Below are 18927 nucleotides of genomic sequence, written 5' to 3'. Positions count from 1 at the left end.
CCCAAGGGCAAAATGGAAACAATCTACATCGCTTATAAGAGTCGCGAGCTTCCTTTCTTGGTGCCAGCCTGCTCTTCTCTAGATGTGGATTTGGTCTCCAATATTGAAGGGAGGTGTGTAAGTGGGAGAGAGAATGTGAGCCTGTGCACAGATGGTGATGCAATAATTTCAGGTGGTTCTGAAGCCTTCTTGCTGACTCAAGGTATCCCCTCTCCCCCAACCCCAGAACAGCAATCACTGGATGACTGAGTGAGGTGAGCCAGCATGTTCTGGAAGAGTGTGTGTGTGTGTGTGTGTGTGTGTGTGTGTGTGTTTTACAGGGATCTGCTTATGTTTAGAAAAATCATTATCAGCTTCTCTTTCTTCCCCATCTAAGAGGTCAAGATGGGCAGTGAACATAGATACAGAGGAATAAGGTTAAAAGAAAAAAAAAATCACTACAAGAGAAATGTCTGACTTTAAAGAGCACAAAATTACAGGAAAACGTTGGGGGATTTGAAACAGTGGCTTTTTTTTTTCCTACAGAATTTTTCTGTCTTCTCAGTCATTAATAGCTTCATGTGTGGCTCCCTACAGTGCCAGAAGCTGCTAAAATCATCACTTAGTACCTCGAATACGAGGAGTAACAATAGCACAAGTCTCCCCAATGATCACTACACCCAGCAGGCCTGTTCCATGGGTGCTGTGGGCCCAACACCTTCGCCAGGCTTTCAATTTCATTATGCAACTTCCCATACCCTGCACGCAACAGCTATAGCAGCCACTGACATCTGTTGCCTAAAACTAGGCCCATCTGCCTAATACCTACCTATGTAATTTCTTTATTTTAAATTTTTCAAGATATCCCCAAGTAAAAAGTAAACTTTTCCAGGATTTTCTCTGAGTTTCTTTTCCTATTTACTTGGACTGCTTTATCCCTTTTGGAGAATCGATCTCTATGGCCTCAACAGTTCTAAACTCCATTCATTGTCTCTAGTCTTAAAATGTTTTCTCCCCAGGTCCCGGTCAGAGATCTCCATCATTCCCCAACACTAATTCACCACTGGGTCCTGCCAGTTCTTCCTTCTTACCTCTCAAATCGGGTCTTCTGTTCAACTGTACCAATTCCATCCCAGGTCAGGCTCTTTTCACTTTCCATCACTCACAATCCCACCCCAGTTGTCTTCTCTTCCTCTAGGTATGCCTGCCATGAGCCACTCCACAGCGGCAAGAGATAAAGCTGTCTAAACCACTGTGTTGATTTTTCCCACTGCGAAGAGCCTTATAAAAGACTCACTATACTTAAAAGAAGGGCTGAGAATTCTCATTGCATTCTGAGGGTCTTACACAATCAGACACAAGTGTCTGTATTCAGATACGTGCACATCTTTTACATCTGGCCATGAGCCTGCTCTAGCCAGTCCAGGCTTTCACTAAACTGGGCCTGCTCATTGAGGGGACTCAGATTCAAGCCTCCATCTTCCCATTCCTTCACCACCCCTCCATTTTAATGCCTAAATGTCTCCTCATCCTCTCCATCCTCCCGGGGCTCCATCTTGTCATTGGACTGCAGTCAAGTTAGCAATGTTCATTTTCGGAGTCAAATCATTCTCGAGAGTATCAAATCATGTAGGTTGTTTGATCCTAATTACACCATGAATGCAAGTTCCATGATAGTAGCTTGTGGCTTTGGTTCCTATGGCTCATGGGTCTGTTTCTGAGCCATGGGCATCAAGCAGACAGCAAACTGCTGAAGAGTAAGTAGCTTTCAGCTTTGTATGAGGAGGCCATTCTCGCAAACTACATCTAATTTTTATCACACACAGGAAATGAAACACAGGAAGATAAAAATTTTAAATCTTTAAATTAATATCAAGATATTAAAGATGGTGATGGTAATTTTTAAGAAATATGGAGTTCATTCCTTAAGAAAAAATAGAGACTACCCAATTTCTTTCCCATTAGGGCAACAGAAAATCAAATTAGAGTTTTAACATGGAATGGCTAGGAGTTAATTATTTAGAGTATAGCAGGATAACTGTTAAATTATAATGTGCTCTTCATAAGTGTTCTAAAGTCAGAGATATCGCCCTACTTTTTGATAGGTAAAAATAGTTGGGATCTGATACAACTCTGTCAGGGTGAGTATAGCTTATGTGTTAAGTACACAGAGTGAAAATGCCTAGGCTTCCTGGGTTCAAGTCCCAGTTCTGACACTTCCTTTGATCCGGGTGACCTTAGATTAGTTATTCACACCTTTATATGCCTCAGATGACTAATCTGTAACATGAGGATAGATAATAATTGTACCTGTTTCACAGGATTATTATGAGGATTAAAATGAGAATATACAATAAAGTTCTTAGCACAATGAGCACAAGATAAGTACTCACATATTTACTATTATTGCTATTAATTTTAAAGAGTTGAAGGGTCATACAATTTAGCCTTGTTAAAAAATAGTCAATGTTTTCCTTGGCACAATAATTGCTTAGCGAGTTCTGATTTAACGATATTACCTTTCAAAACACACAAAATTCTCAGATTCAAGAAAGCTGTTATGAGGAACGAGATAAAACATGGAGTACTTGGCATAGAGCCTGGCATCCAGTAACTGCTCAATAAATAGTAACTATTATTAGAGGAGTAGGTGGTTGACAAAATAAAACAATTTTTTAGCACTGTTCCTTAAGATAAACCAAACTGTTCCATTCATGCCAATGAGAAGAGTACTTTTTAAATCTCAGGTTACGCTGGGAAAGAACAGGCACATGACAATGAAAGTAGCTCATGCAAATTGTCTTATAATCCCCTAAACTAGTTTTAAGAGCACGCGTCACTGTTTAAGGGTTAGTTGCTAGAAAGCTAAGAGTCAAGTCAGGAGCCTTCTCTACAAAGGCCTCAGGGCATACTGTCTCTGCATCATCCCCATTCCTGGCTCTATATCTCTTTCTTGCTCTCATCTTCCCTTTGTCCTGTTCTTCATTTCACTCATTTTAAATTTCATTGGAACTCACAGAAAGCTGACGGCTGCTTTGGATTTTTTTCTGGCACAGGATTTGTTTGCAAACAAACCCATAAACATGGGGAATAACTTGGAAAATTACTGAGTTTCTACATTATACTCTTCAAATTTACTCCGTAGACTACACCTTAATTTAATATTTTAAGCTACAAGAAGCTCTCTTTGGATACAAATGCTAATTTACTTTTGGCCCACGTGTCCCTACTTCAAATCATTCTCTAATAAAATACTTCAGAGAAACAGTGACTAAAAAGGGTGAATCTCACCCACATCTTTAAATAGTCATCAAACAATCAATCCACAAATGTTGTCTGAGCACCTGCTTCAAGTGTACCGTTATCTCTGCACTGGTCGGCAAACCAAATCCCCACGACGTGAGTGTTTGGTTGTGGGCACTGGACTGGGGAAGATTCAGTAATAACCAAAGCTTAATGATGAATCAAGACTGGAAAGTGGGGTTGAAAATTCCACAGATGCAGTAACGTCTGAACTTCAACTAACTAGGAACAGCCAGACCAAGTAACCAGACTTTTCTGGGGGCAACTTGGAGAAGGAAAAAGAGAAATATTATTCACACATGTAACACACACACACACACACACACACACGAGACGTCTTAGATTCATGTTCTCTAAGGTTCCAACCTTGGCCTCTCTTTTGTCTTTCTACATACCCGCTTCTTGGGCAAACGCATCTGTTTTGATGGATGGTGATTCTGAAATCCTTATTTTTCAATCTTGTCTTGTTAACTATGCTTCAGAATCACATATCCCACTTCCTGTTAGTCACACATGAATGTCCTTTAGACATTTCAAACACAATGTCCTAAATCGAACCTCACTGCAATCTCCTTTATCCTGGCAATGCTTTTTCTCCATAGCACTTATCAACTTTCCATATGCTACATAAACAACTCATTTCTCATGTTAAGCCCTCTATTACCCCTCAATAGACTCTACGCTCCACCAGGGCAGAGATCTTGGTCTATTTTGTTCACTTGCTTTTCACCCAAGATGTCCCTAAGTCTGTCTAGAATGCTGTCTGCATTTAATAAATACCGAATAAACATTTGCTGAATGGAAGAACATTTCCTTCCATGCCCCTAGCGCTGCTCTCACTCCAGTGGTCCGAATCTTAGCAAAGGCATCAGCACGGAGCTCTGCAAAGTGTCACAGATCTTTGCTTCTTCACCTCCAACACAGCACCGCCGAGGTCACTTCCCAGAGTTTTGTTCCCTGTGTCCCCCTCTCAGTCCCACCATTGCTGGTCTAGTTCTATGCCTGGTCATCTCTTCTCCAAATGATTTAAAACAGCCACCAGAGTTGCCCCCCTTTAAGTGCGCATACCTCCCTGCAGCCAGAGAGTAAATGCAAAACTGAGTTTGCCACTTTTCTGTGTGAAAACATTCAGAGGTTCTGTTTTGCCCAACGATAGATAACTTCAGGCTCCTTAGACTCCACGACGGGACCCAATCTGCACATTTAGGCTCACCTTTCATCACCTCACACCTCGTATTTTCACAGTGGTAACATGAAATTGCTTCTGGTGCCCTTTGTAGACACCTGCCCTTATCCCCCTCAGCACTTCCAATTCTAATCTCTCAAGATTCAGTTTAGGGGTCAATTCTTTAAGAAGTCTTCCCTGACCTTCCAGGTTGGCCTAAATGGCATGGCTCGGTGTGTTGCCATAGCAACCAACTGAAGGGCTATCAAAAATCTGGGCAATCATTTTCAGTGAACACTAAAGCCTTCCACTAGGTAGGGAGAAAAGGAGTATTCATAAAAATCATAGATATAACCTGCTGGGTATTTGTTTAAACTCTTATGATACATAATTAGAAGCAATCAGGTTACCTGGTTTCTAAAAATTTTGATAAAGGGGGGAAAAAACACACCAAAACTTAATCTTACAGTGTTTTGTGAGAACACTGTAAGCCAGAACAGTCCTTGGTATCCTTTCTCAGACTCAGCAGTTCTGTGACAAGGACTTTGGTGTTCATTAGCTTCCCATACATGGCTCACGGGAACACTGAGGGCTATATCATATCGTGAGGTGCAGACAGCTACCAAATACACATTAAATTATTTCCTTGCTTTATCATTTCCTTAATTGTATACTGCCACTTATACAGGGATGATTACATTTCTTTTTTATTTTTTTTTTATTTTATTAAATTTATTGGGGTGACAATTGTTAGTAAAATTACATAGATTTCAGGTGTACAATTCTGTATTACATCATCTATAAATCCCATTGTGTGTTCATCACCCAGAGTCAGTTCTCCTTCCATCACCATATATTCGATCCCCCTTACCCTCATCTCCCACCCCCCACCCCCCGCCCCCCTTACCCTCTGGCAACCACTAAACTATTAGACAATACCATCCTGATTTAGCTTGTGTCCACTAAATTCTCCAGTTTGCGGCACAATTGTGTCATCCAGCCCCCACCTCTCCCGCGGGCTCGCACTCTTGCTTCTTGTCTCCTCTTGATCATGAGAACACAGAGCACTGATAAGGAAAACTGGGTATAAGACACAGGGAGAAACGCTTTTCTCTGGACCTGGACTGTTTACTCATTATTTTTAGAAATGCAAAGAAAACTATTAATCAACCATTACATTTTCTTAAAAACACCTTCCCCCGTAGAATAATCAATCAATCATTAAAGTTTTTTTTTAGCTATATGGTGTGAACGACACGTGAAAGGAATGAGATACACGTTCACAAGCTGGAGGCAGGTTGACTTAAAATGCTACATATTTGAGGAACCCTGAGATTAATCTACAATTCTCTCTTCTAAAACAATTTCATTGCAGGAAATAAATTTTTAAGTCTTTTACTTAAAGGGAAATGTCTGAGTGCGGAAACTGACATCCTATGATCTGACTGACCTTCCCAAGCCTACAAAGGCCTCTTTAGCCTAACAAGTCTGCCTACAAAAATATAAATCTAGTTGGCTTTAGATAATAATGAACTCTCTTCTTCTTTTACAGCCTTATAACTCTTCAGTGATTTGCGGTAGCTGTGTCTTCCAGACACCGCTTGTATACTGAGTATCCAGAAAGGAAATTAGGTTATAAAACAGTGTGCGGAACGTAGTCAACTCTATTCATTCAGGGATCACAAAGTAAAATACACATGAGAAGAAATGAATGGGAATTTACAGTTGGGGAGAGACTCAGATAGTAAAAACTCAGACTAGAATTAGAAGTTGCAGATTAGAAGTCAAAGGTCGTGCATCAATTCTGGGGGCAGTTTCACTGATAACTCACTGATGTGGGGGGAAATCACTTAAGCTTTATTGTTCTTACACAACATAGGTATATTTCACATGTACATCAAACATGTATTTGGTGGCTATTAAATATGTATGGTCTTGCTATGGAGGGTCTGGAGCGAAGACCATCCTACCCTAAAAGACACCTAACAAAGGAGCTAGAAGTCCAGTTGGTGGCTCTCAATATTTTCTCTACTACGCAACTCCCAAAGGCAGGGTTGCTCATTACGGGAGTAAATCTCAACCGTCCAGTCCACATTAGAAAACGTGGTAAAGCCCCTCTAGAAAATTCTGACAGGCTCTCCATTCCCCCCACTCCCCACACACAGCCTTTGAAAACTTTGAGAACTGAGAGTTTAGGATGATCTTAACAACCTCAAAGGGCAACTCTGTGGAAAAAATAACATATTATGGGAAAAATGAAGATCTTAAGGAAAAAAGGAGGGCTTACAAATGAAGATGTAACAGATACAGTCATCGTGTTATTTATACGATCTCTCCACACAGACAGTACCAGAGAACTTAACGTTTGTTCTTAGAAAATAATAAAGATCTAATATTTTGAATTCACGTTACAATTTATAAAATCTGTGCAAATATTTTGTTTTCATGTAATTTTTCATAGCACTATTAACATAAGTCAATACTACTTTTCATTTTTATATAGAAAGAAACAGAGGCCCAGGTAAGTTAAACGACTTGACTTAATCTCACTTGCCTTAATTAAAACTAAGTCTTCTGACCCAAATGTCAGTCCACTTTCCACCACAAGGGAGAACCCTGTTAAACACACACACACACACACACATACACACACACACACACACACAGAGAGAGAGAGAGAGAGAGAGAGAGAGAAACGCTTGTCCTTTTTCTTTTTCAGACAGAAAGGTTCTGACAAACCTTCAAGTCAAATAAGCAGCTCAAATTTAAAAAATAAAATTATCAACTTCCATTTGTAATGTTGAATAACACAGCTCTTAAATGGTGCTACTGGAAAATAAGGTGTTCTGAGGAGACTTCTGAGTCTTGTTATATTAAATCTTTAAGAAGAAAAATATAAGCACTCATATACATCCCATTAAACAGAAAATGAAAAACACAATTCACACTGAAAGAAATGATTTGCAGTTTCCCTACAAGCTTTAGAGTGCTGTGCTCTAGGTCATAAAGCCTTCAGCCAATACACTCAGAGCTCAGACTGTGATGTTTTTCCTCCTGTCTCCTCTCTAGTGGTCATTTCCAGTTTTGCCTTTGGTGGTGTTAGTTCTTTCGGCTGTAACCCACTCCCCTCATTTCAGCTCCCTTTTCCTGCTGCTGCTTAGAATCTCTATTTCTGTGATCTAAGGAAGAACTTAAGGTTTTCAGGGGAAACCATAAAATATAGTAAATATTCAAATATGAAAATATACAGACACGTTTGTATACATGTATGTATATACATACACAGTCACAGACACATATACATAGTAAGGGTAGCAAATTGTGTTTTCTCAATGCTTACATCACTTCTTTCGTTATCATCAAGTAGGCATGAACAGATGATATATAGGGTAGAATTTTCCTGAACTTGAGAATTATGGAAAATAGACAAAATAGATTATGAGATTTGGAGTTGTGAGACTTTAGGTTGGATCTACCATGTTTTCCGAAAATAAGACTGGGTCTTATATTAATTTTTGCTCCAAAAGACGCATTAGGGCTTATGTTCAGGGGATGTCATCCTGAAAAATCATGCTAGGGCTTATTTTCCGGTTAGATCTTATTTTGGGGGAAACACGGTAGGTTTGGAATTATAGACTTTAATATGCATCTAGGTTTGGCTTCTGATTCTAAACAGATTAGTTGATTGGGTCTGATCCCAAACATCTTCATCTGTAAAAAGGGAATAAAAATTACATCCATATACCGTAATTTTGTAAAATTAGTGGCTCAAGTTACATAAAGTATTATCAAAATAATTGTTATTAAATCAAAAAGTTATGATACAAAAATAGTCGTATTTCTTACATATTTATTCTCTCTCTCTCTCTCTCTCTCTCTCTCACACACACACACATGCACACACACACAGGCTAAAACAGTAAACAGATACAAAATACAAAAACAAATAGGTCACTACTCTCATGAGGTCTATATGTAAAATTTACAGCCTTGTTTCATTCAGGTGAACACTAAAATTCTAATTCACAAATAAATAGAGAATAAACTCTATTAATAAAAGTCTTAAAAGGCACTCATTAAGTTTCATTATCGATTACTGATCAGCTTTCCAGTGAAAAAGATGTACATTTTGGCTTTTCTGTGTTTATAGTTCAGTTACAAAAATAATTATTTCCTCTGCTACTTACACAGAAACTACTCAAAAACAAACAAAAACTTCTAGAAAAACTTTTGCTTCAGAAGCAGAGAAGGGCAGATTCTGTAAACAGTGGAAACTTGGATTCTGCTTATGAAGACTGACCCGTAGATAGGGCAACACAGAGACTCCCACTGACTACGCCAAATGCCCTCCTTATATCACTTTATTTTTATATATCACCTTACTCTGTTCACTAAGTAGTGAGCCTAGGAGGGGAGTTCTTATACTGGAAGGTTCAATTGACATTAGGAAGGCATCAGAGGTAAATTTCACCTATTTATCTTCTACTGAGCTAATCATATAGCTAAGGAAAGAGAGAAAGGGTGGGAGGGAAGCCTTCAAAAATAAACCAATTTCAGTCATGTAGAAATGTATTTTTCCTTTTTATTTTTTTTAATCAGCCTTCTGGTAACAGAGCCCCCCTTTTCCTAAGAGCAATGTCCTTCCCCACGCTCAGGTGAGGGGTTCCGGTTGGCAGACTCCAGCCAGGACTAGCCTATCAGATCACTACATTCCTCCACCATAGTGATTGGTTTGGAGGTGGGGGGTGGGGCATGTGAGCCAGTTCAGTCCAAGTTGGAGTCAACTGGGGGCTTTAGTAAGAACGGCTGGGAACAGAAAGCCTCTTTTTGATGGTGGCCTGGTGGCTGCCTCATCACCATGAAAGAACTTGCATGAGAACAGAGCCAGAGCAAAGTCAAGCAATGGAGAGAATGGGACTGAGTTCTAATGACCTGGCTTAAGACCACGGTTTGCCTGAAGTTAAGGCTACACTACGACTTCCCAGTGATGCAGGCCATGGATTTCCACTGGTACTTAAGCCACTTTGTGTTAAATTTTCTGTCACCTGTAACCAAGAGGTCATATCAGGAGAAGGGAATATGGAACTCCTACTGTGTTTCCCTGAAAATAAGACTTAGCGGGGCCATCTGTTCTAATGCGTCTTTCGGAGCAAAAATTAATATAAGACCTGGTATTATTATATTATATTATACCCGGTCTTATATTATATTATATAATACCCAGTCTTATAGTAAAATAAGATCAGATCTTATATTAATTTTTGAGCCAAAAGACACATTAGAGCTGATGGCCTGGCTAGGTCTTATTTTCGGGGAAACACGGTATTACCAATTCAGTGCTGGGTTTGGGGACTATTAAATAATGAACAGTGTAAATAATGTAACATCACATAATATCAATAAAATAATGCAAAATCAATCCCAGAAGCAAAGAAATAATTGGTCGGCTTTTTCATCCCAGAACTAAGGACACTTCCTTGTGGTCCCCAGCAAAACAAAGATGAATCATCAGAGCCATTTAAGCTGAAGTCTTTGAAGTAACAGCTTATCTCTCAGAAAACTGCCCTGAGAAATAAACATTCAAAAGTCTTGAGTGAAAATAAGTGTCAAATATACAATACTACCTTTACTAATAGCAAAAATTCTACACTTTGACCAATCATAGTAGTCAACATTGATAAAACCATCTGGCCTATATCTGATGTTAATTAACTGCTTGTAGGTAAGGATGAAGGAAGGCACAAATAAATTAAAAGACTTTCTCCTAAGGAAGTAAAATTATTTGGACATAAGAAAAAACCTAGCCTAAAAGAGAAATCTCAATTTTTGACATTTAATTATCCATTTGGAAACCTTCAGCAGGAACAAAGGTAGGACTCAAACAGGGACCTGAAAGCTAAAGCAGCCATTACATGAAAATCATTCTTTGTGGAACACAACCGAAATTACAGACATGATCCTGATATTCATGTTTAAATTCATCAGAAACACATATATTTATACAGTTGACCCTTGAACAACATGGGTTGGAACTGTGTGGGTCCTCTTATATGTGGGCTTTTTCCCAAAGATACTGTAAATGTATTTTCTCTTCCTTATGATTTTCTTAATAACATTTTCTTTCCCCTAGCTTAATTATAAGAATACAGTATACAACATAAAAAATGTGTTAATTGACTGTTTTATGTCATTGCTAAGCCTTCCTGTCAACAGTAGGCTCTTAGTAGTTAAATTCTGGGGAGTCAAAAGTTTTACACAGATTTTCAACTGTGTCTGGGGGGATCCATACCCCCAACCACTGTGTTGTTCAAGATTCAACTGTACAGAGATGCAGAAATGACAGAAATGATGCACTCTGTGTGTTCTTAGGAAAAAATCTTCTTTCAAATCATGCAGATTACATCTATGATGACATAGGATTATTTTTTTTCCTAAGTCTCAGATGGAAACAAACAACAAACACAATTTTTTTATGACTGGTCGATCTCAGTTTGAAAGTTCACATTTTGCCCATTAAATATTGGCTCAGTGGCAAATCTCCAGGTGCTTTTAGATATGGCATTATTACTATGTATCACTGACAGACTGCATCAAAAATATTTTTTGACTTACTTCCCAATGTTAATTGTGCAAGGAGACTACACAATAAGGAAAATAATGTGTAAAAGGAACACCCACATGAACATTTACCTTCCACTGCTCTTTTGAAGAACACTTTGCAGCTGCCACAGGTTACTACTCCATAATGACATCCTGAAGCCTCATCCCCACACACCAAACATATTTTGGAAGGTCTTGAGGATCCAGTAGAAACACTTCGTAAAGTAGAGCTGGGGAAAGAAATCAAGATTTAACTAACTACCCTGTAATGGCACATTTGATATGCTATACAGCTCAGTTCATAATTTGTCATAAATCATGGTTCCATGAATGAATTCAGTATGTACTGGCCACATACCATGGGGTTTAGAAAGAAAATGAAGGTAAACCCTATGGACTAGTTATGGAGTAATCCTATCAAAGAATTCTATAGAACAAACTTTCTTCACCGTATGAAGAAATAATACATAAGCATATGTAAACTGTTTTCTTTCTTTTCCTATTTTTGAGAAAGTTTACCAAAAGATATTATTTGCATTCTAGGTGGGCAGGGAGAAGAATCTTCTGCCTAGTCATTGAGTCATCATGAAAGTATTTTTGGCATCTAAGAGCTATTACAATGCTTCTCAACTGTCTTCACCCAGACTCAGATTATATATCTCAATTATGCCAGATAAAAAAAAAAATCTCCCCTTTCCAAAACAATCCACTAATTAAAATTAAAAACAAAAAACATCTTGCGTCTACTGCAAGCAATTTGACCCCTCCTTCCAAGCTCCTGCATTTTTTCCCATGTTACCTTATATAGGTATGTCCAAATTACTTCATTTTACTAATTTGAAGGGACACAGTCAATATATATTTTTAAAAAGCCATACTTGATAAATATCTCAGGTATCTTTCATGGTAAGCAACTGAAGGATTCAGGGTAATAGTTTTTAGGGACAAATTCAACCCTTTAAGCAACAATCTGTATGAATACCTTTTAAAAGGAATCTTCTCAAGATACATATTACTGTTTTATTGGCACATTCTGAACAAAACATTTTAAATTCTCATAAGGAATCAGTTCTGTGACAGTTTAGATGTGTACCGAGCAGGCAAAACAGCTCTTTTTCTTTTTTTCATTTGTAGTCCACAGATATTTCTTGAATATCTACCCACAGGTCTAGTGCAAAGTACTGAGGAAATAAATATAAAAAAACCCAGCCTTGGTCCTCAAAGTTAGCGGGGACGTGAACTATGATGGTAAGTGCTATGGTGTGGAGTAACATGGTGGCACTTTGTAGGTGCAGCCCTCCATACCAGAAAGGGTGGGACCAGGCTGGTCAGAAAGTACTTCTGGAAACGTGACAGCAGAACTGAATTTTGAAGCGGACTAGATGACAACCAGACCAAGAAAGAGGGCGGAGGAAGCAATAGGTACAGTGGCTCAGAGAAATGGGAACTGACGTGTTCAGAAAACGCTGGGTGGATTGTTATGTCAGAGCCTTCACCTTGTGGTCACTGCTGTTGTTTCCATGTGAAATCAGGATTTAAAGGGGAAAAAAAAAAAAATCCCTCAAAGAAAACATACCAAAAGGCTAGAATGGTTGTGTTACAGGGAGTATTTCTGTTTTTCATATTAGCTACAAATGTGATAATATTGCCTTTATAATTAATTTTTTAAAATATTTAACTACACTCTCACCACAAATAGATGAAGAAACAAACTACTCAGCTGCTCAGAACATTGTAGCATGACTGACTTTCTAGAAAATGACTTCTTAAATCAAGGACTGAAACAATGTTCTCCAAAGTTGTTTCTCCTTCTGAGAAAAGAGCTCTTTATTATTTTTATTAGTGTCCTTTGACTTCTTTATGGCATTCAAAACATTCCATTTCAGCACCAGTAACTTCTTCAGCATTATTAGCCAGTAAAGTCCAATCCATACTCTATCTGACTCTCTTACACTTCACTGGAAAATACAACGGCTTTGTAAACATTTAGGATACAACTTAAAATCATCATTAAAATGCAATTGTTTTTCACAACTACAAGCATACATAGGATTTGGATTTGACATTCTGTGAGCCTTACTTTTGGTCCCAGTATTTAACAGTCTCTTAAATTTAGTCTTTGGAATCCTCTTCTTCTTCTAGCCGAACTCACTTTCTTGGTGATGTCATCTAGTCTCTTGGCTTTAAATATCATCAATATAACAGGGGCGTCCAAATGTTTACCACTAGCCCAGGCCCTTCCCTGGGAATTTCAGACCCATTTATCCACATGCCCATTTGACATGTCTACTTGAGTGTCTGATGTGCACCTCAAACTTCTACAATTCTGCTGATCTTCCCCGACCCTCCCACAGAATTTCTCATCTCAGTTCAAGGCAACTGTTATGGGTGGAATTGTGTTCTCCCTCAAATTACTATGTTGAAGTCCTAGCCCATCGGACCGCAGAGTATGACCTTATTTGGGAACAGGGTTATAGCAGATATAATTAGTTAAGATGAGGTAGTTCTGGAGTAGGGTGGGCCCCAATCCAACGTGACTGGTATTCGTATTAAAAGGGCAAATTGGCACACAGACACACACAGGGAGAATGCCATGTGAAAATGAAGGCAGCGATGCTTTCACAAGCCAAGGAATGCCAAAGACTGCCAGCAATCTACCAGAAGCTAGAACAGAGGCATGGAACAGATTCTCCCTCACATCCCTCCGAAGAAACCAACTCAGCCAACACGTTAACCTTTGCACTTCTAGCTTCCTGAACTGTGACCCAGTACATTTCTGTCGTTTAAGCCAGCCAGTTCCGTTTGTGGTACTTTGTTACGCAGCCCTAGCAAACTAATACAGGCACTTGAACTCATCCGATTCTTTTTCTCTCACAGCACATATCCAATCTGTTAAACTCCATTCACTTTACTCTCAGAATATCTTCAGCTTCTGGTCACTACCCACAACCTCCTCTGCTACTTCGCCAGTGCAAGCTGTCAATACTGCTTGCCTGGTATTTTATAAAGTCTCTCCCTGTTTCTTCTTGCCCCGTTCCTTTTCCCGTAGCCAGAATAATCCTTATTCATTACTTTGCTCAAAACTACCCAAGGGCTTTCCCTAAAGTCATAGTAAACGTCCAAGTCATCCCTATGACCACAGGGCCACAATCTGCCCCGAGACGTCGCTAACCTCGCTCACTTGCCTATTACACCTCAGTGACACTGGCCCCCTTGCTAGCTCTCAGGGCCTTTGCACTTGCTGGCCCGGCTTCACCTAGATTATCTACATAGCCTCCTCTTTCACCTCCTTCATGGCTTCACCCAAATGTCACTTTCTCCATCAGGACTTCTCTGATCACTCTACTAAAAATACCCCTTGCACAGAATTCCCTATCCCTTTCTTCTTTAGTTTTCTTTATGAAGCATGTCTCCATGTAACGTGTCTGTGAAAACTTTAGTCTGTCTATTGTTTACCTCATCCACACAAGACAGTAAACTCGACTGGGCCCAGTATTTTCTTCTGTGTTACTCACCACTGAGCATGGAACTGTACCTGGTATATAACAGGCATTCAAACACCTGAAAACTGGCATTTTCACAAAACCCACTACGTCATCGATTCTGAAGTCCTACTGCATTCTTTACATAAAGGGATGTGATTTGTTTTTAACTGTTTTGAGAGTGAAACGTACGCCACAGAAACAAATTATGAGAAATTGAAGAGAAAGCATAAAAAAAAAGCTGCACCGTGAAATGCAAATACATTTGTTTGATTATAAAATCAAACTAAACATGAATTATTTTTCCTTCTTATTCACTGACATCTTTCAATGACAAAAGAGCACATTTCCCTCCCTTCCGTTTCTGTGACACTGTATTGAGCTCATTCTCTTCACAATGTCCCCTCTATTTTTCAGGCTCTTATTTTCTTGATCATCAGTATAGATTTTCTTTGTGGAGTTCTCTACCTTTGACCATCTTTTTTCTTGTGTCTACACTCCCTCCCTTAATGATCTCACCCACTACCTCAGCTCAAACCGTTCTGACTTCCCCAATGTTTATATCCAGCGCCAACCTCTCCCCCATGTTCCAATTTCGTGTTGTCACTTCCTTTACATAACCTCTCTTCTCTGTTCTGTTAGCTTCTAGAAGGGCACTGCCATCTGCTAGTCACCCAGCTTCAAATCTTGTATTCCTCCTTAACTATCAAATCCAGTCAGTCACCAAGTACAGCTCGTTCTAGCCTTGCACCCTCTCACATCGCTTCTCTTCACTCCGCTGTTGATAACAGCTTCCGGCTCTTATCACCTCCTGAGGGTTCTTCCCTAAACCCCAGCCTCTCCTCCTTGCATTTCATTCTACAGTGGCTGACAGATGCATTTCCTTTAGAGTTCTGACTGTGTTACTTGCCAGCTTAGAAATCGTCAATCGTCCCCACCCAGTACTACCATATAGGACAACCTCCGTAGGACATTTAAGCCCCTCTTACTAATCAACCTTCCCCTGCAGGTCCTCTCACGCTGCCCGACTTCGTGCTCACCACCCTCCAATTTCCCTGTCAGGGTGTGAATACCACCATGTAGACAGCCCAGCACGTCCTCACCCCTCCTCCCTCTCCCGGAAACCCTGTCCATCCTTCACAAATCCCTGATGTGCTCCCAGTAGGAAGCATCGCTCTCCTGCCTCCTGATTCATTGGAGCATTTGGTCAACACTGCCCCTTCGGCAGTCATCACTTTTACCCTCACATCAGTGACCTGTGCACTTATCCTAATCCCTTGAGGGCAAAAACCTTGTCCTGTGCCTCTCTGTGCTCTCTGCTGTCATTAGTGCAGTGCTGGTACTATTTACGCAATGAATGAAACTGCACTCCTAATCTCATTACAGTAGAACATAAATTTCCAAAAGGCAATTTTACAGAAGGTAAATTAATGAGGCCAAGGTTATAGGTTCAATTCTCATGCGGTTCATTTACTTTGCACAGAGGGAAAAAAATAATAATATCCAGGGACACAGACTATTCTCAAAAGCTCAGCCAGCTGTCTCACAGACATATGCATTATTAACACATAAGGCAGGCCCCAAAGCGTGGATGGGTCAGGAAGACTCCAGGCTCAACCGACACCCTATCATGTGGTTATCTTTGAATCTGAAAGATGGCACATGGTCGGGAGGTTACACATTCAGTTTTAAGAAATACATTATGCATTTATAAGGGGGGTGCGGAGAGGAAGAGGGGAGAAAGAGAGGGATCAGATCTTAAACTCACTTCTTAGACACCAAGTGTTATCAAAATACAAAAGTTGTTTAGTGATTTTTGTATGTAAGAACCCAGAGCTACAGTAGAATCTATTTAAGCATTAACAGGGGATGTGAGGCTCAAACTGTAGGGCCAGACATGCAGGGGCAAAGGCTGGGACAGAGGCTCATAAGGAGGCTGGATTCCAGTTCTGTTCTAGCTCAGACATTATCTGGTAAAACCTTGGCAAATCACCTCTTTGGGCCATGATTCTCACCATAAAAAGGTTGGCTCTCTAACACCTTTTTCGAGATATCCATTTAAGGTAAAGATGGATACAAAAGATAAATGGGACAGTCTGTCATGGCCAAGTTTTATCCAAATGGAATTGCAAGCTCAAATGAAAGACAAGGTATTATACATATAAATAAGCATTATTTAATCCAGATCAAGCTTTAAAAATCTACATGTAAAAACTTATTCTTTCTGGAACAGCTAATTAGACACTTAAATTTTTTTCTTGAATCTATATGATTGTATCTATGCTGATTTCGGGGTTAAATTCTTTGTATAAATGTATGCATTAAAATGGTATTCTAGGGGTGGCTGGTTAGCTCAGTTGATCAGAGCGGGGTGCCAGTTCGATCCCCACATGGGCCACTGTGAGCTGCGCCCTCCTTAAAAAAAGAAAAAAATGGTATTTTACCCCACGAAACCATTTAATATTGGCAAGTTGTGAAAAACTATCCAAACTGGTCATTTTTAATCTTGGTAATCAAAGAAATATTGTCCACAGAAAGGAGTTTATAATCAACAGACAAGGGTAGGTCACAGGATTTTATATAAATGTGAAATTATAAAGGAGGTGAGTGAACATCCTATTTCCATTTGTAAAAACAGTGTTGCTCTCAGGGAAACACAAGTGAGATGCAACTATTTTCAGTACCCAATATAATGGTTCTAATGACCCACTGAAATATTGAAGAGATTAATCAAAGATTCATGTGGATTTTGGTTGACAATTGGGAGGGGATATACTAGCCAATCATCAAAACCACTTATTGGTTTTTTTCCCCCTAAAACGGTTGGATGCTCTGGGGGAAGCAGTAAAAAGCTGTGTGAGCAAAAGTGATTTTTACTGATCAAAAAATGACTGGAGAAACTGGCTCCCTGAGAATCTATAATGCACCATGCTGTTCCAGGAATTACCATATATAAAATTAACTTTCTGCATCTTTACAACAATTACATAACAATACAGTAGTGACTGATCCACTATTCAGTGAAATTTTTCTCACAAAAGAATACTTGTCTTTTTCTTAAACTCACTCAATATGATGTAAACAAATCTATCTTTTGTACCATCACTTAATCAGATATAAGCTTCTACCATCACCTCCAGCTACTAAAAAGTTTATTTTTTTTCCCTCCTATGGAACCAATTCGAGTATTCATTCAACGACCCAGAGCAGAGTTTGAATTTGGGGGAATATAGAAACAGTCCTTCAGTAAATTTCCTTACATACTTATCTGAACATGCTGGTGTGCTTACATCATTCATTCATTAAGCTGTTCACTGAAATCTACCAAGGGCCCTGCTATTCTGGGAACTTGGATGAACAACAAAGAGAAAGCCGTGTTCTTATGGAGTTTCTACTGGAGTAGGAACAACACATCTTACCGAAGTAAGCACGTGATTTCAGGTGGTGGTAAGGACTCTGAAGAAAAGGACAGACACTGGGATTGAATGAGGTGGTGGGGGACAGGATTCTCTAGATAGGCAGCCTGAGAAGGCCTTCTGGGGAGACGGAAATGACGAAGTCTCCAGCCACGTGCAGATGCCAAACACAAGGAAGAGCGAGTGTCAAGTCCCTGAAGGGATGTGATACAATCCAGAGACATTAATGAGAGCCATGTGGTTGACGTGAAGTCAACAAGAAAGAAGGGGAGATGGGAGGTGGTGGGATGTGAGGCCTAAGAAGAAGGTGGAGATGGACCACATGGGTCTCAAAGGAAAGGCTACAGTAATGAGCTAGCACGTTATTCTAAGCGCCATCAGGAGTGGTGTGAATATTGAAATGTTTTCAGCAGGAGGGTAACATGATCTGATTGACATTTAAAAATCTTACTTTGGCTGTTGCATGGAGAACGGACTGTGGAGGTGGGGGATGTCGGAAGTGGGGAGACAAGCCAAGGAGTTCCTGCAGTTATCCAGGCAGGAGATGATAACGGCTTGGATTAAGCTTAAAGTAGTAAAGACAGTGAGCGATGGCTGCATTGTGGATCTTTTTTTTTTTTCCTTTTTAAATATATAGTATCAAGAGGACTTGCAGAAAAATTAGATGGTAGTGCCATTAATTAATATGTAAGATTGGGGTGGAAGAGCAGGTTGGGAATTACAGGGAGAGTGTTTTGGACCTGATAGCGGTAGAACAATATCGGTATGGTATATTCCTATTTTTCAAAATAATGTAATAACTATAATATTAAATGATAGTCTACCCATAGGAAAACCTGGGTGCAATATATATCAGGTTTACTTAACCTTTCTGGGCTAGTTTCCTCATCTGTAAAGTAGTGATAACAAAGGTCCTACCATGGAGGGTTGTTATAGATTAAATACTTGATACATTTAAGAGCATTTAGAACAGCATCAAACA

The 18927-nt window shown here is 39.6% G+C and overlaps 1 protein-coding gene across 4 annotated transcripts in view; it reads right to left on the bottom strand.

Moving 5' to 3' along the window:
- Positions 1-18927, bottom strand: part of NR3C2 (nuclear receptor subfamily 3 group C member 2) — a 310553-nt gene that overhangs the window by 144019 nt on the left and 147607 nt on the right. For 2 of the 4 annotated variants that reach the window (XM_074338455.2, XM_074338454.2), the window contains exon 3: positions 11126-11277. In XM_074338455.2, the coding sequence (XP_074194556.1) occupies positions 11126-11277 (152 nt within the window). The remainder of the gene's footprint in view (positions 1-11125; positions 11278-18927) is intronic. The other 2 variants (XM_074338457.2, XM_074338456.1) reach the window with 1 other exon arrangement.

Source organism: Rhinolophus sinicus, chromosome 15 (assembly GCF_057876585.1).
Source record: "Rhinolophus sinicus isolate RSI-liver-muscle chromosome 15, RSI-T2T, whole genome shotgun sequence".
NCBI lineage: Eukaryota > Metazoa > Chordata > Mammalia > Chiroptera > Rhinolophidae > Rhinolophus > Rhinolophus sinicus.
Note: the sequence above shows the minus strand (reverse complement) of the source record. Positions and strands in the feature narration are given on the sequence as shown.